The 20894-nt window shown below is 45.9% G+C and overlaps 1 protein-coding gene across 1 annotated transcript; it reads left to right on the forward strand.

Moving 5' to 3' along the window:
- The first annotated feature begins 360 nt into the window (after positions 1 to 360).
- LOC116943898 (protein FAM171A1-like) lies at positions 361 to 15870 on the forward strand. The gene is made up of 8 exons (XM_032957225.2): positions 361 to 728; positions 5272 to 5511; positions 5861 to 5953; positions 7171 to 7329; positions 8377 to 8559; positions 12449 to 12565; positions 13121 to 13244; positions 13350 to 15870. The coding sequence occupies exons 1-8, from the start codon at positions 650 to 652 to the stop codon at positions 15025 to 15027; spliced, it is 2673 nt and encodes an 890-aa protein (XP_032813116.2). The 5' UTR covers positions 361 to 649; the 3' UTR covers positions 15028 to 15870.
- The last annotated feature ends 5024 nt before the right edge of the window (positions 15871 to 20894 follow it).

Raw genomic sequence — 20894 nt, forward strand, 5'->3', positions numbered from 1 at the left:
TAATACACTGTAACATGATAACAAATGTAATGTTAACAGCTGCAAAAAGCCAAAGAGTCTCCACTTGTTCGCCATCATTGTCAACGCGTGCCTGGAATCTTTTCCAGGTGGTCTTCAGAGCCCGGAGGTACATTGTATTTTTGCAAATTCCCAGAAGTGTTCACATGTTTTTTTGTTGGTGATCACCCCAGGTAATAATAATCATCATCATCATCGTCAAACACCACCGCCGCAAGCCAATCCCGACACTGCATTCAGTTGCTGGCGTCCGTGCCGCATCAACCGCGAATCCCGCTGCCGTCTGCAAATTCGCCGCAGTGTTCGCTTAGTGTTATCACTACGGGAGGGGGTGGGGGTTGATGTCGCGCATGCGTGGCCCAGGGATTCACTGCCGCCACTGGGGGGGGTAACGGCTCCCGACAACAGCCTCGGCGCTCCCCTCGGACTCTCGTGGCAGCAGCAGCAGCAGCGCGAGAAGCAGTCGAGTCGAGGAGCGTGCTCTTTACTACCGGCGTGGTTGTTGTTGTTGTGGAGGGTGGTGGTGGAGGGGGGAGAGAGAGGACGGGAGCCGCGTGAAGGAGGAGGGAGAGTGGAGGGGGAGTGAGTGAGGGAGGAGGAGGAGGTGGTGGTGGTGCTTGGTGCAGCCACCATGCTGCTCGTGCTGCCGCTGATGACGCTGCTGCTCCTGTTTCTGGCCGTGGCTGGAGAGGATGGAGCGGGCCCTGTTGGTGAGCAGTGGACACCCCCCCCCCCCGATAACCCTTGAATTATTTGACCAGGTTGGGGGGGCCGGGGGGGGCGGTTCGGGAAGTCCTCTGTGAGGGGGGTCACCGGTGGACAATCGTGCGGAGTCAGAAGGTCCTGTGGAGTCGTGCGTTAACCAGGGTGCAAGTGTTTGTTCAAGGGTGTTTCGGGGATCCAAAGGGGATGCTGTAAGCCGTGGTGGTCTAAGGGTCCCACACGGGCCAGAAGCTCCAACGTGGGATGTTCATGATTTGACGCTGGAGCGAGTGCTCTCGGAGGTTTAAAGGGTCCACGAATGTTGGCCCATGTTGATGTCTATAGGAAACGTCCACGTTGGTGCCATAGATATGAGATGGTTGTATTAGTACTGTGTGGGACACGGATGTCCCGTGAGCCTCCCTATATTCTAAGGAGTGTGTGTGGTGGTGGAGGGGGGGGGAGACCAACATCAATGGATGGACGATGTCCAATCGAGCAACTTTTGTGTTCGTTTTGTGTTGTACATTTTGCATGCGAGGCAGCGTGACACAGCGACGATTAAAGTGCATTCAATTCGGAGAAGTGCTAGCTTCGAACAAAACAATATATACAGGCACTGCGCGTTCTTGTTTGTGTTACTGTACTGCCATTGCATGCAGAGGGGGGGTGGCAAAGAGGATGGATGGAGGTCGCAGATGTTTTTTTTGTGTTGGAGGGGATGGAGGGACAGATTGACATTGGTCCCGAGGGACTGGACGAATCCATCCATGTGTTTAATTACGCGCTTGCAGCGTTTCAAACGAATGAATGGATGATGAAAGTGTTTTCTGCTTCGCGTTTCCAATTGCCAGGGCTCTCTCTCTTCGTTAGCCCATTCATCCTATTCATTCGTCTGAGATGTGATGATGGTTGCCCCTTGTGTGTTGTGATTCTTTACACGTGTGTAACTGTGCCCACGTGTGTGTGTGTTGATTGTGTATTTTAAGTTGTGTTTGTCTGCTTTTGTGTGTTTTGTTATGCCCCCTGGTTAATGTGGCCGCGACTGGCATGGTTCACGTGGTCTCATCTTTGTCCTTTGTAGCGCGCGCGCGTGTGCGTGTGTGATTTATTTTGGAAAAGATTTACATCAATTGTGTGGTCCACCAATTTGAACTACGTTGTGTTTTATTGCGTTAAGACGCTCGCGTTGGAAGCTCAAAACAAAGATTTCGGCAACGACAACAAAAATAATCGCAGAGCCCAACATTTATTCCACTCCCATTGATTTTTTTGGGCCCTTCAGTCATAAAGATTTGAAAAGCGCCATCTGTCGGCCAATCGTCTGCCCACTTGGCTGAATTGTTTGTTACGCGTTAATTAATCTATAAAGCTCATTTAAGTATGTTTAGTTTGTAAACATTGATTATACTGTTGTGGAATAATTAACATTTTTGAAAGGCATTCCCTTATGCCACATCCCTTTTTCGGACCAAAACAAAAGTAGCCATCTCATTGAGCTGTAATGCAACAGCAAAGGCAAATGAACGAACTAATGTATGTGCATATAAAGTGTTTCTAATTATTATGTACTCGTGTTCGAGATTATAAACTCTATGTTCTGCAGTAGTCCTGATTTACTGAGCGAGATTGTTTTACACTGCAATTACAAAATGTAAATCGGTGCCTATAAAGCAAGCTTCCAACAATGACCTTGTCATGGCTGTAATTAGGTTCAAGGAAAATTGCCTTCCACATTATCCTTGGGTCGCCCTGAATCTGTAGCAGACTCATCCCCCGGGCAGCCTTTCCCAAGGACCTTTCGCGCTTTCCCTCCATAGGGATAATACGCTAGGCTCTATTGATTCCACTTCTTTAATAGCAGAATGCCCCTAGTTTTACTTGGAGAAACCCCCCCCCCTTTTTTTACTTAATACATTAATCTCCATGGCTTTGTTAACATCCTCGCTTGCCTTTTGGCTTCTTGAATAATCTTCAGATGTAATGCTGGCGACTCGGTTCATTTTGGCCGCACGGTAATTGAATGGGATGGAGGTAGTTTGTGCGCTGTGGCCCTTTTTGTTGTTGTTGTGAAAATCCCTGGAGGGTGCAGCGCACCTGCACCTAATGCTGCGTCGTGCCTGACCAGCACCCCACTGGAAAGCAGCGCACTGCAGAGCAATATCTCATCGTGATGCAGCATCCTAAGTGCCCGCGCGCACCGCTGCTGCCGATTGAATCTTCCGCTTATCCCACTTTTAAAAAAGAGGGTAAGCATCCCAAATTAAATTGACCTCAAGCTACAGGCTTGCCGTGGTGTTATGGTCAGTGCATTGGAGTTGCACCTCAGAGGTCACCAGTCTGATTCGTTCTCCCGGCGCGGCAGTTGAAACGATGGGCAGGTTTCTGAAATTCCCGCCCCTCCCACTTCCCACTTCCGTTCACCCAGCAGTATAAATGGGTACGCCATAGTTTATCGGCAGGTAGCGTGTAGAGTAGGGTAAAGTGTGGGTACAGCTACAGTGAGGGAAAAAAGTATTTGATCCCCTACTGATTTTGTACGTTTGCCCACTGACAAAGAAATGATCAGTCTATAATTTTAATGGTAGGTTTATTTGAACAGTGAGAGACAGAATAACAACAACAAAATCCAGAAAAACGCATGTAAAAAATGTTATAAATTGATTTGCATTTTAATGAGGGAAATAAGTATTTGACCCCCGCTCAATCATAAACATTTCTGCTTCCCAGGTGTCTTTTATACAGGTAACGAGCTGAGATTAGGAGCACACTCTTAAAGGGAGTGCCCCTAATCTCAGCTTGTTACCTGTATCAAAGACACCTGTCCACAGAAGCAATCAATCAATCAATCAGATTCCAAACTCTCCACCATGGCCAAGACCAAAGAGCTCTCCAAGGATGTCAGGGACAAGATTGTAGACCTACACAAGGCTGGAATGGGCTACAAGACCATTGCCAAGCAGCTTGGTGAGAAGGTGACAACAGTTGGTGTGATTTCGCAAATGCAAGAAACACAAAAGAAATGTCAATCTCCCTCGGCCTGGGGCTCCATGCAAGATCTCACCTCGTGGAGTTGCAATAATCATGAGAACGGTGAGGAATCAGCCCAGAACTACACGCGAGGATCTTGTCAATGATCTCAAGGCAGCTGGGACCATAGTCACCAAGAAAACAATTGGTAACACACTACGCCGTGAAGGACTGAAATCCTGCAGCGCCCGCAAGGTCCCCCTGCTCAAGAAAGCACATATACATGCCGGTCTGAAGTTTGCCATTGAACATCTGAATGATTCAGAGGACAACTAGGTGAAAGTGTTGTGGTCAGATGAGACCAAAATGGAGCTCTTTGGCATCAACTCAACTCGCCGTGTTTGGAGGAGGAGGAATGCTGCCTATGACCCCAAGAACACCATCCCCACCGTCAAACATGGAGGTGGAAACATTATGCTTTGGGGGTTTTTTCTGCTAAGGGGACAGGACAACTTCACCGCATCAAAGGGACCATGGACGGGACCATATACCGTCAAATCTTGGGTGACAACCTCCTTCCCTCAGCCAGGGCATTGAAAATGGGTCGTGGATGGGTATTCCAGCATGACAATGACCCAAAACACACGGCCAAGGCAACAAAGGAGTGGCTCAAGAAGAAGTACATTAAGGTCCTGGAGTGGCCTAGCCAGTCTCCAGACGTTAATTCCATAGAAAATCTGTGGAGGGAGCTGAAGTTTCGAGTTGGCAAACGTCAGCCTGGAAACCTTGATGACTTGGAGAAGATCTGCAAAGAGGAGTGGGAGAAAATCCCTCCTGAGATGTGTGCAAACCTGGTGGCCAACTACAAGAAACGTCTGACCTCTGTGATTGCCAACAAGGGTTTTTGCCACCAAGTACTAAGTCATGTTTTGCAGAGGGGTCAAATACTTATACTGGTAGGAACGAAGTTGTAAACTGAGTGTACCAGCCTGTAATAGATTAATGTGTCCGTCCGTCCGTCCCCTTTCAATACTTTAACGAAGTGAAATCTCGTGCTGTTGGGATGTAAAAATAAAATTGCGCAACATTCCAATGTTCCTACCAGCCCACCCTGCAGGGACCTGTTTTCCCTCCTTAAAATGCAAATCAATTTATAACATTTTTGACATGCGTTTTTCTGGATTTTTTGTTGTTATTCTGTCTCTCACTGTTCAAATAAACCTACCATTAAAATTGTAGACTGATCATTTCTTTGCCAGTGGGCAAACGTACAAAATCACCAGGGGATCAAATACTTTTTTTCCCTCACTGTACCTCTAACAAGGCACCTGACTCGCGTGGAAGAATAGGCCAGCTACCCTCTAGCGGAGTCGGTTCTGCCAGAAGTGGCGTGAGGAAGAACTTTCCGGTGCGAAAGAAGTTCAACATGCATACGATGTGGCCCTTAGCATGTGCAGGATACTTCTTTGTTCCATTACGCCTAGGCGGGGGACGGGTGCTCATTTCCGCTCCCATTGCACTGTCCGGCGCCTGCCAAAAAGACGGCGTTTACCGGACGCGTTGTAAACTAAATCGTTGCAGATGCGGTGGCTGTCGCGGTGCACGTAAGGGACGTCCTGACGCATTTGCCCGTCGAGGGGGCCTCCGTTTGGGCCCTGGAGGAGCAGACGGTGCAGGCCGCTCGGGTGACATCACTTGCGGGGGCTGCCCAGCTGTCCTTGAGCCTACGCCACTCTGCCCAACCCCCCCTCCTCCTCCTCTTGGTGAAAGGCTCCGGTTATGTGCCTTCTACCCTCCAGTGGCAGATAATCAACGTCCCACGTGAGTCACAATATTAAATAAATAAATTGACGCAACAAGGACTTCTTTGTGCTGCCTACCTCAGTAAATGACTTGCACTTGTTGAGGTTTTCAGTAAACAAGCCAAAAAGGAATGATTACAAAAAGCCCTGCTTGCTATGTGAGCCCATTACACATTGCAAGAAGTATTTGCTCTTCTTCAGGGCATTTTTGGCTTAGAACCAAAACAACAAGTGTTCTGTATCGTCTTAGCTACCAGAAGTCACCCAATCCTGCGGGTCCACATTGAGCCAATTCCCATATAAAGCTGGTGGGTTGTTGCAATGTTGACTTGCGGCAATTTGTTGTCTCAATTGTGTTTGCATTACAGTGGCGGCTACTTTAAACGTTCACCTACTTCCTGAGGATCCTGCCCAGCTGACTGTCTACAGGGACCTGGTGACAGTTTCCTCCAGAGTTAGAGGTGTGACCTTGACCATTTAGTATGTATTATGTTTTATTACCATGTCGGTCAATAGGGTTAAAGTCCACTCTGTGTCCTAATCATATATTGCATGGTGAATTGTTCATGTCTCTTGGGGACAGCCGTTTCAAAATAGGCAAAAAAAATGTGTGGCTGTTTGTGTTTCTCTCTTGTGATGAGACTTTGTAGGATGAACGTTGAGATTTCTAAGGGCACTAGGTGACCAATAAGGTCTGAATTGGTCTGTAATAAGATAGGTACTGATAAGGGGTTGACAGGTATGTGTACGCTACAGATATAATGAGTAAAATAATGTAATATACATTATTGAATCAATGCAAACACAGTTCTACTGTATGCACTTTACATTTTCAGTTCCCAAACATATTTGGCAAGCCGTCCCTTGTGTAGGTTTTCATAAGTCGGCAACATGTTATTGATATTACACAATTGAAAATCACGTTCTCATGTAACCTCACTTGTCGACATCTCCCTCACCCACATTAATTACAATTGTATATCCGTAAAAAAAGCATTTATGCTAGGGGTGTTATCTTCATTGATGTAATATTCCTCAATATATGTTTCCCTATGCTAACATTTTTTTAAAGTAATATTAACCATGTTTGTACACAACTGGTACACACCCTCTGAGCATGGCCTGTTATTGGTTTGACATCATTACGATTAAATTCCATTCATCACGTGTAACTTAATTCTACTTTAAACGTCGCCACTTCATCCTAACTTAATATTTTTCACAACATATAAAGTAAGTAAAAAAAAATTCCTGTTTGAGTAGGATACATTTTTTGAAAGACTTACACTTTTTATTCTATTGCTTTTACACACTCGTGAATCGAATAATCAACACCAATTTGAACCTAAATTTATTTTAGAACTAAAAACTAAACTATTTTCCTTTTACCAGGTAAGGCCCACTAAGCTATAACGCTCTTTTTCAGAAGCGACCTGGCCACAAATAGCTGAATGAAGTAGCTTATCATGTGGAAATGCATAGCATCCAAATACTATAAATGTATATTGTTTCTAAATGTGGAGGGGAAAAACCGGCGGACCCGGAGAAAAAAATCCATGCGATCACGGGGAAAGAGACATGCAAACTCCAAATATACTGGCATCAGACGAGGTAGTTAACATCTCGCCACCATGGTGCCCAAAACTGGCACGAGTCAAAACTGTGTTCTGCATTGCAGGTCACAAGTGGCATTCTGCAGCACAGCTTCACCCCGGTTCCCTGGTGCTGCCGCGAAACACCAGCTACAGTGACCTCGAAGCGTACCTCACCGTGTCCACGACTGCAGATGAGCTCGACCTCTTCCCTTTCCCGCTGGGAACGGAGGTCAACGCCACTGGTGAGCAGCGTACATTGTATAGCCCTCCGATGTATTTCCTGATTTACGAGTGTTTTTTTAGCATGATGTCTTGCCTTTTCGCCCCACGTGATGGAAGCTTCTTGAACAGTTCCTCGACGTGCTGGGAACTTCTTCGGGAACAATTCCTGAAGGCGCTCACAGCAGGTGGGGTGAAATGTTGGACGTACCAAAAAATACGCGGTTCAACCCGAAAACTCATTGGAGAGCTGTACAGCAAAACCTGCGACAACATATACAGTAGTAAAGTGTATATTTATCAATTTCGGTGAATGCTGGATCCGGGATTATATATTGTTCTGTGTTGGGTGTTGGTGGCATGTAACATATCAGTCAAGTGACTTAGATTGTTGTTCCACATTGGCTGTGGCAGTGTAACAGCATGTATGTTAACCATCCGTTAGCTTGCAAAAAAGTTGGAATTATGGTTATTTTGTTGCCGTTCAAGAAAAACACATGGGGGCGGAGTGATGGCGCAGTAGTTTACTTAGCCACAGCTGACCCCTCCAGTGACAAAATGTGGTGAAGCATTTCACACGACCCCCATGATCAACATGGTGTAGAGAGGCTGTCATTCAGCAGTGGTTGACACAACTGATTTTTTAAATTCAGATAAGGACATTTATAGTACAATTAAATACCTCCGCTTGTCAAAGTGTCTTGTATCTCATCTCAACCCTTCATTCCGTTGCCCTTATGGCAGTCTCACCTAGGGAACCCCTAAGTGGCAGCTGTCCCTACTCGGCACAAGGCGTACGCTGCACAAGCCTGAGATTGGGTGTTGTCTGTCAGCAGGGGGCGATGCTATTATACATATATATTTTCACAACTAATTATTGTAAACCTAACTTCTTACAGTGTGGTGTGTTCTGACACGGAGATGTCCCCATCTTATTCATAATCCCCTTATCGTTCATTTACAATACAAAAACTTGAGGAACCTATTTGTCTTTCGTCGCTGTGACCCCGTACATCGAGCCCAGCGCCGGCGGTCCGCCGAGCTGACACGCGTGCCGCTTGCGCTCGCAGGCACAAACGGGCTGCTGAAGTTGATCCCGTCGGGCGCCGCTTGCCTCCGGCTGTCGAAACACGGCAGCCGGGAATCCAACGTGATGGTGGCTGGACCTGTCCAGCTGTCGCTCGCCCTCCCGCCTGGCGCCAGCCTCCGCGACGGTGACACCGGCGTCGTTTGGGAGCTTGACTCCAGCATCGGTGGGGCTATCATCGGCGGTGCTTTGATATGATGTAAACCGTGGTTTGCTTACCAGTTGTACGGCCTTGTTGCGGTCAGCAGAGGGCAGTACTGTACAGCTAAATCCATGACATTGTACTATGATCCCCACCTTGAGCCCACATTGACCAGCATGGTGAAGTATGGTCAAGCCGGCAAAACTCACATTGGGTCACATTGTAATGGGAAGGCTCTCATTCAGCATTCCAGTTATATATTAGGCATGTAATGATTCATAACCACCCACCACTTCCTCTCCCATACAATTTGATGAGTTGCATTTATTTTATGTCTTGCTTATGAGCATAAGCAAGACATAAAATAAATGCAACTCATCAAAAAACCAAGACTACAAATGAGCATTTGTAGTCTTGGTTTTTTTACTCTAATCAATTGACATTTCTTGAAAAATTCTAGAAATAGAAGAATCATCGATTATATTATGCATGCTTTCATATGTTTGTCTTGAGCATAAAAAAATGCAGTTAATGAATCAATCCATGATTGTGTGCCTAATAGATATACATTGTGAGAATATTTGGTACATTTGGGCAACCGATGTAACCGCAGTTGTATGCCACATTAACCCAGAGTAAGAGCCATTTTTTTTAGGGTAAAGTTACTGTTCCCATTTACTGTGAATACAAATAATTATTGTAATGATATTTTATCAGGTATACTTGTAAGCACGCAATCGGCTGTGACATCTGGGCATGTTGTATGAACGTCAGCCTTTAACCTAAAACGTCACTGCAATCAAATCCAGTGAACTTCCCGGGTTGGTACTTCAACTCATTCATATTCACGAGTTTCCAACGCTGTTCCAAGGCCCCTCGTCACCCCTGAGTCACCATTTCCTTTACAGCATTGGCTACCTCTTTGCAGCGCCTTTCAAAGGTTTTCAAGAGCGTTTCGTAATTTACCAGCATCTGTTAAGTCATCACGGGTAGAGAAAACGGTAAGTGTCCACTATTGCTTCTTGGAATCTTGTGCAAGAGGCTGCTGATGAAACCTGTGACGACCCTCTTGCTCATCACTGGCTCTTCTGGTACCTTTCAGTAAGAGTCGCGAGCTGCACACTAACGACTGCGTGGCTGTGACACGCAGGCATTCATGGCTGCTTGGCTCTGCTGTGTTGAATTGTGAAATTGCAACTGCCGCTACTAGTTTTGTACTGTACTTACTTTTCACTCGTATTTAATAATTAAGATGTACATGCAGTTCTCACAAGTTTTTCCGCTTGAGAATTTTACTTGCGAATGGAAACCAATACAACAAAAATCTCACTAAGGGCATTGGGAGTGGAATGCTGCACGCACGGTTATTTAATATTAATACTGTATTCAGCGAACGTCACGCCATGATTGTTGAAGCGATAAGGAAGCATTAGCTGCCATGTGGTTTGAAGGACGTATGGCTCTTCTGATAATTTAGTGCATTCGCGTTCAATGCACAGCAACACAATTAAATTAATTTAGGAAATTACGGGCATATTATACTCTTTGGTTTTTTCGGTAAAGTCACGTAGGTAAAATAAAAATAACATAAAAGAAAACAACTAAATTAAATCGCGACGTTTCGGAGGCAACACAAGCTTCCGTCTTCAGGTGGAACAGAGACAACAAAGTCCGCTGTATCAAGTGATACAGCGAAATCTAAAATTACGGGAATATTGTTTTGTTTACGCACTATGTTCGCTGTTATGTAGACTGCATACTTATACTATACACATGATTTCTTAATTTTTGGTGTTTAAACACTTAACTAAGTATATCATTTCATATGTATTACCTGTAAGCCAATTATAAAAGCATCAAAGTGTTACATAAGACCAATGAGCCAACAACTCCGAGTATCGTGGATTCATGTCCAGACAGCAACCCGTGATTAAATCTGATTCTCAAGAGTAGCGAGCTGATGGTCTCAGCTTACCCAATGCCTGCAACAAAAAAACATTGTATTACATGTATTTTTTTTGACTTGATTAAGGTACTTTGTAGTTTTGAGAAGAAAAAAAAATGTTTAACTGCCATGTGACAAAGATTTTTCTGCATCAGTGTTCCTAATGAGTTCTTTGTTACAGGACATGCCGATCATACATTTGGAACAAAATCTTTGTTACTAAAAAATAATCCATTCCGGAAGACGGTCCATGTACAGTGAGGGAAAAAAGTATTTGATCCCCAGCTGATTTTGTACGTTTTCCCACTGACAAAGAAAAGATCAGTCTATAATTTTAATGGTAGGTTTATTTGAACAGTGAGAGACAGAACAACAACAAAAAAATCCAGAAAAACGCATGTCAAAAATGTTATAAATTGAGTTGCATTTTAAAGAGGGAAATAAGTATTTGACCCCTCTGCAAAACATGACTTAGTACTTGGTGGCAAAACCCTTGTTGGCAATCACAGAAGTCAGACGTTTCTTGTCGTTGGCCACCAGGTTTGCACACATCTCAGGAGGGATTTTGTCCCACTCCTCTTTGCAGATCTTCTCCAAGTCATTAAGGTTTCGAGGCTGACGTTTGGCAACTCGAACCTTCAGCTCCCTCCACAGATTTTCTATGGGATTAAGGTCTGGAGACTGGCTAGGCCACTCCAGGACCTTAATGTGCTTATTCTTGAGCCACTCCTTTGTTGTCTTGGCCGTGTGTTTTGGGTCATTGTCATGCTGGAATACTCATCCACGACCCATTTTCAATGCCCTGGCTGAGGGAAGGAGGTTGTCACCCAAGATTTGACGGTATATGGTCCCGTCCATGGTCCCTTTGATGCGGTGAAGTTGTCCTGTCCCCTTAGCAGAAAAACACCCCCAAAGCATAATGTTTCCACCTCCATGTTTGACGGTGGGGATGGTGTTCTTGGGGTCATAGGCAGCATTCCTCCTCCAAACACGGCGAGTTGAGTTGATGCCAAAGAGCTCCATTTTGGTCTCATCTGACCACAACACTTTCACCCAGTTGTCCTCTGAATCATTCAGATGTTCATTGGCAAACTTCAGACGGGCATGTATATGTGCTTTCTTGAGCAGGGGGACCTTGCGGGCGCTGCAGGATTTCAGTCCTTCACGGCGTAGTGTGTTACCAATTGTTTTCTTGGTGACTATGGTCCCAGCTGCCTTGAGATCATTGACAAGATCCTCCCGTGTAGTTCTGGGCTGATTCCTCACCGTTCTCATGATCATTGCAACTCCACGAGGTGAGATCTTACATGGAGCCCCAGGCCGAGGGAGATTGACAGTTCTTTTGTGTTTCTTCCATTTGCGAATAATCGCACCAACTGTTGTCACCTTCTCACCAAGCTGCTTGACAATGGTCTTGTAGCCCATCCCAGCCTTGTGTAGGTCTACAATCTTGTCCCTGACATCCTTGGAGAGCTCTTTGGTCTTCGCCATGGTGGATAGTTTGGAATCTGATTGATTGATTGCTTCTGTGGACAGGTGTCTTTTATACAGGTAACAAGCTGAGACTAGGAGCACTCCCTTTAAGAGTGCTCCTAATCTCAGCTCGTCACCTGTATGAAAGACACTTGGGAGCCAGAAATCTTTCTGATTGAGAGGGGGTCAAATACTTATTTCCCTCATTAAAATGCAAATCAATTTACAACATTTTTGACATGCGTTTTTCCGGATTTTTTTGTTGTTATTTTTTCTCTCACTGTTCAAATAAACCTACCATTAAAATTATAGACTGATCATTTCTCTGTCAGTGGGCAAACGTGCAAAATCAGCAGGGGATCAAATCCTTTTTTTCCCTCACTGTATAAAAACGTGAAATATAATGCGTAGCTAACAATTGAAACGTGAGCTAGCGACGTTGGACAGTTGACATTGGCTGCGGCAAACTCTGGTGTCGTGCCGTGTGTGCGTCAGGCGTGTGGAGGAAAACGGGGCTGGCACAGATAAAGCTCTCGGGAGACACCCTGCTGTGGATGTACATGGCCTTCAGCACTGGCTGCTGGCTCCTTGCCTCTCCGGACAGAACTGCAAGTACGACCATCCTGTGTTTAACAACAAAAAAAATGCTTCCCTTACATATATATATATATAAAAAAACACTTTCAGGCAGGGGTGGGGAACATTTATACCGTAAGATACGACATTTTCAACGTACATTTGCTGGGCCACATGAATTGTCACTAAACCTTGTTCACACGAGTGCTATGTGTTGAATTGGTGCTGAGAGCTGCTGAAAAGACAACAGGTGACTGAGGCTGTTAAAATATAAAGTGTTGTCATGTCGAAAATATTGCACCCCCCCCCTAGTACCAAAATTAGTTTGGCTAAGATACTTGCAGTGAAGAATGAATATCGTTTCTGGGCCGTTTTTGAAGTGATCTAGCCTCATGTGGCCAGGGGCTGTATGAAATGAAGCATTCTGTCTGTGGACTGTTCCCCATCCCTGCTATAAAACGAATATTGTATTCTCAAAATGTGCAAATAAAAAAGGTGGTGTGGATGGGTATAGTAAACTTTTAAAATGCTGTGGCGCCTGCTTGCTTGGTGATTGCCTGTGTTGATGTCTGCGCATGTTCGTTTTCACAGTAATTGCTACGTCTGATACGAAAAGTGACATGCCGAGCTACCACACCATCCTACTGCTCGCCATTCTAGGCGGAGTGCTGCTCATCATCCTCTTCCTGCTTTGCCTGGTGATGTATTACTGCAGGTAGTTACAAGCCCTCAGTTCAGTGATTTGTGTCAAAATTCAGTGTCAAGAGCAATGTGATAAATTATGGACACAGTTAAGTGTGAATTGTCTTGTCTGACACAGGAGGAAGCGATCGAGGGAGAGGCTGCGAAAGTTGCCGCTGTCATCGCCAGCAGACACGTTACCACTTTCCAGGCGGGAGCAGGGTACGTCCACCTCCTACGCCAACCTGGGTGCCATTAGCACTGCCACGTCCAGCCGGGAGGAAGCAGGGATGAGCTCGCAAATGCTTAAGCTCTGCTCAAGCTCTGCAGCCGCCTCTCCGGAATTTGATTTTTCAATCGGGGACCATGGTGACACGTTTCTGGGATCGGCCGACACCCTGCCAGTAAAAATGGGCTGCACGCTGCGAGGCGCTGATGGCTGGTCGGAGAGTCTGCAGTTGCTGGGTTCGGCTTCAGATGTCTTGTTGGAGAACTTGAGCAGTGCCAGGGCATGCAGGTCCCTGGCTGAGGACAGCAACCGAAGCGTTCGCTCGGCGCCGGTAGCCACTGAAAACATAGCCATGACATCGGTATTGATAGCGACAGCTGCGAGCCATCGTTCTCTACTGGCAGATGATGATGCTGCATCCGACTCCAGGCAGACTTCGGGGAATTTGGCAGCAACGCCGCTCGCTCACTCAGCCGATGACCTGCTGATGGACCGGAAGGTTCCCGAATGCTTTCTGACGAGATCCGTCGATCACTTAGGCATTCTGGGATCACCGTCCAGGCCCGGACAGCTCTTTCTCTTTGGCTCTGTAAGCCACGTTAATGACAAAATAAATGGAAAGATGGTGCAAACTTTGGTGATCCCTTCCCAGTGTGTGACGCTGCCCACAGACCATCCTTTACTCTGTGCCAACGGTGCCATTTCGTCGGAGCAGCCGTCATGGGTTTCTAACAATAACCAGACCCAGGCAGCGGACGCATGTCAGTCTTCCAGGGTGCAAGCGTGGGAGCCACGCCGTTTAGATATGCCCACAAATGGATTGGAGGTCCCTGTAGCAACTGCGATGAATGGGGAACTGCAGCCGGTGCCACACGGCACTGCCGCCCTGCTGGAGCTGAAGGAAGTGAAGCCCCTGAAGCATCCCAAGGCCTGGTTCGTGGCACTAGACGGCTCCGTCAATGCTCAAGTGCGGCACTCGTACATCGACCTCCGCAACGACGCGAGTCTCGACTCCGGATTGAACCTCAGCGAGGGAAAAAAGGGCAGGCGGAAGGCGGTGCCCGTTGCCAGTCGCCTCGCGGACAACGGAAAAAGTGCAGGCCGACGCCAGGAAGAAGGCAAGCGGGAAGGCACACAGTCCGCCGTGGAGGCGCCGCCATCTTACACCCAGCTGGTGTTTTTGGACGAGATGGACCAGAACAGCGGCAGTGAAAGCGGCACGGCCACCTGTTCCCCGGAAGAAGGCTCGCTGAGGCCTCTGCTGGGCACCGAGGCCAGCGCGGCCGACGCTGCCTACGCGCTCACGTCGTCGATCGACACGGAGAGCCCGGCAGACGTGGACATGAACACGAGCCAGAGCGAAGAGGGAAAGTTTACGCAGGAAACTCATGACGGACCCGAAGCGCATGACGGACCCAACGGGCATGACGAACCCCACGGGGATGACGGACCCCATGGGGATGACGGACCCCCCGACGGGGATGACGGACCCCCAGACGGGGATGACGGCGGTGAAGGCGGTGATGGGACAAAGAGTCGGTGGCAGAAGCGGGAGGAGAGACCACTGATTGCCTTTAATCTACAGTAAAACAATGTTTTGTCCAGATCAGTGAAGGTAGCGTTAACGTCGGCTTTGACGCTCAAGGACAAAGTCCTCAGCTTTTCAAACGTGCTCAGAGTTATCAAGTTAAGGCAGAATGCTGCCACCTCTTTGTTTACCGAAATTACCAAACACCAATCCTGTAAACAGTGCCCCTGACCGCCAGCCTAGACTACATGATGCTTAAAGCATACAGACTTGTATTGAAAGTGAAGTGCTTTACTTTTTAATTGCCTTGAAGTCATGCTGTCGTGTCATGTGGGTGTTGGGCCAGGTGTCAGTAAAATGGACACTTGCCACTTGCCTTGATACCAGATTATTTTACCCAATGTAATGCAACTGTAGCTTGTAATGTATGTATTGTAAATGTGCAAGTTGAGGACAAGGATGAATGATTAGAGGGAACTTAAAAGCAGTGTGATGGAATTGTGTTTTTTTAAGGCTGCAAATGCATAATCATTTTGCTTTTTGTTTTAGTCATGTATTCAGTTTTCTTTTTGTACCTATTTATTATTCAATGTTTTAATCTGCATATTGACAAAAGCACTTGTAAATGTGACCTTTATAGTTATTTTTTTTATATATATAAATCACTGTAGAAATGTGTTTTCTGTTATTTTACAGCACCCAGGAATCAACTGCCACATTGGGTGCTGGGCAGATTTTAAATTCTAATGCCAGAGCTGTATTTTCATTGCCATATGGACACCTTGTCCTATTTATGCAACTGCTGTGTGGACAGGATGGTTGTAATCAGGTGAACATTAATTATGCGTTTTCCAGTCTGCATACAGATTCTGTGCATTTAAATAAAGCTTGTACCAACATGTCTATACATATCCTTATTCTTGGTTCTTTCGGGAAAGTCACGTTGAAAGGAAACAATAAAATAATCAAATATATATAAAACAATAAAATTCTCACGACGTTTCGACTGCAACACAAGCAGTCATCATCAGGTGTGAAAACCAACGGCAAGAACATTTGAAAGAAGTGGCGTTATTTATTTTTAAACGTTAGCACCACAGATAGCGATTTGACAGTTTGTTTAGATGGACGAGTCCATCTAATGGACGAGTCCATCTATGTTCGGAAAAGAGGGGGGAGACGAAAAATTAATGTATGCTGTCTGAAAGCCACCGTAAGCGTGAACAATCAATTAAGACCCGGAATGGTTTATCAAACCCTTCCAATGATTGCTAAGGCAGATTACATCTTCTCGGTTGAAATTGTCTCTGTGTTTGTATATGTGGATAGCCTCATGAACGAATCTCTCATGGTGGCCAGATGGCTTGCACTTGAATTGTTTTTGGTAGTTAGTGTTTGCTTTTGGTATATGTTAGCTACTTTGAGCGTCCATGAAATTATTTGGTTTAAGTCCATGCAATTTAAATGCTGTGTCTCAGCTATCATCAATGATGTCGCGTTTTACCACTTGTTGGGTCACTCATCACCCGTCACAAGTCTGATTTATTGCTCAAGTGAGTATTGAGTGCTCATCTGTTTGTGGCCCTGAGCCACTGGTCGAAATGTCACATTCGTATGATGGGGGCGCGTCAATCCATGTGACAGCTAATAGTTGGCTTCTCCACAAACAAGTTCTGACTATATTGACCCTGGAGGGATGATGGGCTGAATCAACCCCTAACCAGGATTTGAACTCGCAACCTTTCGAGAGCGAGTCGCTCACTCAACTGTGATGAGGCAACTGAATTGAATTAATCGCTGCTCAGGACAAAGTTATGGTTTAGGTATAAGTAATGTAAGGTTGAGCATTATACTGTCACTATACAGACACGACCTTATCATTTATATTATAAACGTTAATTAAATTAAATTGTACCGTAAATTCAGCAATCCTAATTGCCAAAAATGAAGCAACCCAGTTGCAGTCGACTGACCAAGTCAACAAGATACACTTGATAATTGCATTTCAACAAAAAGACAGTTTTTAATATTCAGACTCTAAATGTACACTTAGTTAATAATAATTATTTTAAAAAAACTACAGGTTAAATTTCAAATGAATGTTAAGAGCATTGTAAAGCGTAAGGTACACGGGGAACATGAAACACGAGCTTGTTTGCCCGTCCAAGGACGAGTGTATTTTGCAGTAAATCTGAAATACTCAATAGAAAAATTGTGCAGCTCATGATTATTAATGAGGGGGAGTTGCCCCATGTGGAGTGACGTCACCCGCTAATGGTATTTGGGGAGGGGTGCGGCATGTTGAGTGACGTCACCCCCTCATGATTATTAATGAGGGGAGGGGTGCGGCATGTGGAGTGCGCGACCTCTTGCAGTGACGTCACGCACGGATGTAGCACTGTGCTACGTAGATTTATTTTTTACCGTCACTTTCTGTAAAGAAACGTCATATTTGAAGCGACTTTGCATAACAAATTATTTAATTCAGCTCGACCTTCCTCTGCGTTCGTGTAAAAAAATCTACCCACTCATGAATATTAATGAGGGGGGTGGGCCTCATGTGAAGTGACGTCACGCGCGGGACGGACAGACATGTCTGGGTGATCATAGGTAATAGACTGGAATTGAAAGCATTTAGCTCGGGGCCGTTGAAAGTGCGGGGCCCGTAGCATATGTAGTTACTTTTGCTACGAGGATAATCCGACACTGATCATCACCACTGGCGTTCCTCGTGGTTGGGAATTAAATATGGGGGGGGGGGGGGGCACAAGACATCTGGACTCCACCCTGTTAACAGCAGCTAAGTGGGTAAAAGTACGTGGTGGATTCTGCATGTTAAATAAGTGGGAAGGCAATGAGAGATCGGACACTCGCACACACGTACAAAGATGCCCCCCCCCCCCCCCGTGTATCCTTAACAGGACAGTTGGGACAAGTGCTGTTAGCGAGGAGCGCCGATGAAGGCCGGCACGGCACACGAGGGGATGGGTGGCCATCCTTGATAGGTGCTCGCTAAAACAGAACTTTGGGCCCTCCGAACAAACTCTGTGAAGGTTTCACGGTGGCGGCGAGTGGCGTTGGGGGGTTAAGGGGGGGGGGGGATGAATGAGGAACTCATCCAGCGGTGGATTGAGCAAGGCCACCGAAAGGGGAGAACGGAATCGACGAAAAACCGTGGGCGATGGGGAACAAAACGGAGCCTATGGATGGGCGAGGCCCACAGGGTAGATCGCGTTTCGGGTGGCGGTGCGAAACGTTGGCTGGCACCCACGTAAAGTGCCGCAGAGCTACTGTCGGCAATTACAGTACAGTGCGTTTGTTGAACACCTTGAAACACTTTGGTGACCGGTGTAGCCCACAACAAAAGGGTTGTGTTTATTGGGGTTAGATGGTTAATTTTAAACGTCGTGATTTTACTCTCCAAACACACGACCGGTGTGCTGAAGTCGCTAATTTGCATGTTTTGTTTACGTATCAAACCTTATTGGCTGTGTCGGGTGGAGGCGGGTTTAACGACACATTTAAATATATACGCGATCGAACCCCACCCCCCATACAACCTTTTTTATGTACGTATGTGGAACTTCTTTCGCACTGTACGTAGCCAACCGTCCTAATCGAAGGTGCGGAGAGGGACAGCGAACTAAACACACAAAAATCAATTCCAAAGAAATGAGTTTGTCAATCTATACTCTTTGGTTTTTTCGGTAAAGTCACGTGTAGGTATCAAAAATAATAGATCACGACGTTTCGATCGCAACACAAGCAATCGTCATCAGGTGTGAAACAAACACAGCAGGAGGACTGCTACGTCAGCAATCACGAAAGCTTCAAATCAAGTTTGTCAATCTAGATCAGACATGGGCAAAGTACGGCCCCCGGGCCGTATACAGCCCGTTGGGCTTTTTAATCCGGCCCTCAGAACTTGCCCAAATATTATTAAATAACATTTTACCTTTCTCCTGTAATGCCCCCATTTCCCCATTAGATGGCGCACTTTGACCAGGAGTGTGGTGTATCGGGCTCGAAAGGGCACATGATCTCGCAATGCATTGTGGGCCGTCAGTGCCATTTTCAGGGTTTGTTTACATTGCTGAGTTAGACACGGTGCTCCCTTCACTTTTTCACTTTGCCCTGTGAGCCCTTCTGTAAAATGAGCGGATCAAGGAAGCGAAAAGTGGACAATGAGTGCCGAGTGTTTAACACGGAGTGGACAACAAAATACTTTTTCACTGAAGTCCAATCGAAGGCTGTATGCCTGATATGCCGAGAAACTGTCGCAGTTTTCAAGGAGTACAACATCAGCCGTCACTTTGCTACGATGCATGCTAACTACGCTAGCAAGCAGGTCAACGCAAGAACGGGCGGCTACGGCTCAGAGGTTGGTGGCTAATTTACAGACTCAGCAAAATTTTTTTCACCGACAAACTGCGATTCAAGAGTCAACTACCAAGGCAAGTTTTATGGTGGCATTCGAAATAGCAAAGGCTAGCAAGCCTTTCTCCGAAGGCGAGTTTGTAAAAGAATGCATGGTACAGACAGCAGACATCTTGTGTCCGGAGATCAAAAGCAAATTTGAAAAAGTCAGTTTATCACGCAGGACTGTGACTCGCCGTGTGGAACTGATTGATGGAAATATAGCCAGCCAATTAAACAAAAAGTCTGATTCCTTTGAGCTATATTCACTAGCACTGGATGAAAGTACGGACATAAAAGACACTGCTCAGCTCCTCATTTTTATCCGAGGCATTGACGGCAGTTTTGCGATAACAGAGGAGTTTTTGACCATGGAGTCCCTGAAAGGAACAACGCGGGGAGAGGGCTTGTATAACCAGGTGTCTGCTGTCATTGAAAGAATGAAGCTACCTTGGAGTAAACTTGTCAATGTCACAACGGATGGATCGCCAAATTTAACTGGAAAAAATGTTGGGCTGCTGAAAAGAATCCAGAATAAAGTGAAAGAGGAAAACCCTGACCAGGATCTTATTTTCCTTCACTGCATCATCCATCAGGAATCCCTGTGTAAGTCTGTATTGCAGCTTAATCATGTCGTGAATCCAGCCGTAAAACTTGTTAACTTTATACAAGCAAGGGGACTTCAGCACCGTCAATTTATTACGTTCCTGGAGGAAACTGATGCCGATCATCAGGACTTGCTGTACCACTCTCGTGTCCGCTGGTTAAGTTTGGGGAAAGTGTTACAACGAGTGTGGGAGCTGAAATAGGACATCATCGCATTTTTGGAGTTGATGGGGAAATCTGACGAATTCCCTGAGCTAAGCGACAAGAACTGGCTTAGTGACTTTGCGTTTGCTGTGGTCATATTTTCACACATGAATGAGCTGAATGTGAAACTGCAGGGGAAAGATCAGTTTGTTCACGACATGTACAAACATGTGAAAGCCTTCAAATCCAAGCTCACTTTGTTCTTCAAACAAATTGCGACCAAATCTTTCCCTCATTTCCCCACACTTGCCATGCAGGAAGAGGCACCGCGAAACGCAAAAAAATACAGCAAATCACTTGAGGACCTGCACGGAGAATTGTGCCGTAGGTTCTCTGATTTTGAAAACATTGAACAGTTACTTCAGCTGGTGTCCTGTCCCCTGTCACAAGACTCTGAAACAGCACCACAGGAGCTGCAGTTAGAACTGATAGATCTTCAGTCTGACTCCGTCCTAAAGGAGAAGTTCAACTCTGTTAAACTGAATGACTTTTATGCTTTACTTAACAGAGCCACGTTTCCAAATCTCCGGAGGACTGCACAGAAGATGCTGAATTTGTTTGGCTCAACTTATGTGTGTGAGCAGACATTCAGCGTCATGAACGCCAACAAAGCCCGTCACAGATCAAAGTTAACGGATCAGCACCTCAGATCTATCTTGAGAATTGCCACAACCAAAATAACTCCAGACTTGGATGCACTG

This window comes from Petromyzon marinus, chromosome 19, assembly GCF_048934315.1.
Source record: "Petromyzon marinus isolate PM22_M1 ecotype Great Lakes invasive population chromosome 19, UKy_Petmar_22M1.pri1.0, whole genome shotgun sequence".
Lineage (NCBI taxonomy): Eukaryota > Metazoa > Chordata > Hyperoartia > Petromyzontiformes > Petromyzontidae > Petromyzon > Petromyzon marinus.

Bases quoted from the DNA above. Each gene is read 5' to 3' on its own strand.
- LOC116943898 (XM_032957225.2), top strand. From the start codon at position 650: ATGCTGCTCGTGCTGCCGCTGATGACGCTGCTGCTCCTGTTTCTGGCC. The intron at 7,330-8,376 runs GTGAGCAGCGTA...TTGCGCTCGCAG, and splicing joins AACGGAGGTCAACGCCACTG to GCACAAACGGGCTGCTGAAG. The intron at 13,245-13,349 runs GTAGTTACAAGC...TGTCTGACACAG, and splicing joins CTGGTGATGTATTACTGCAG to GAGGAAGCGATCGAGGGAGA.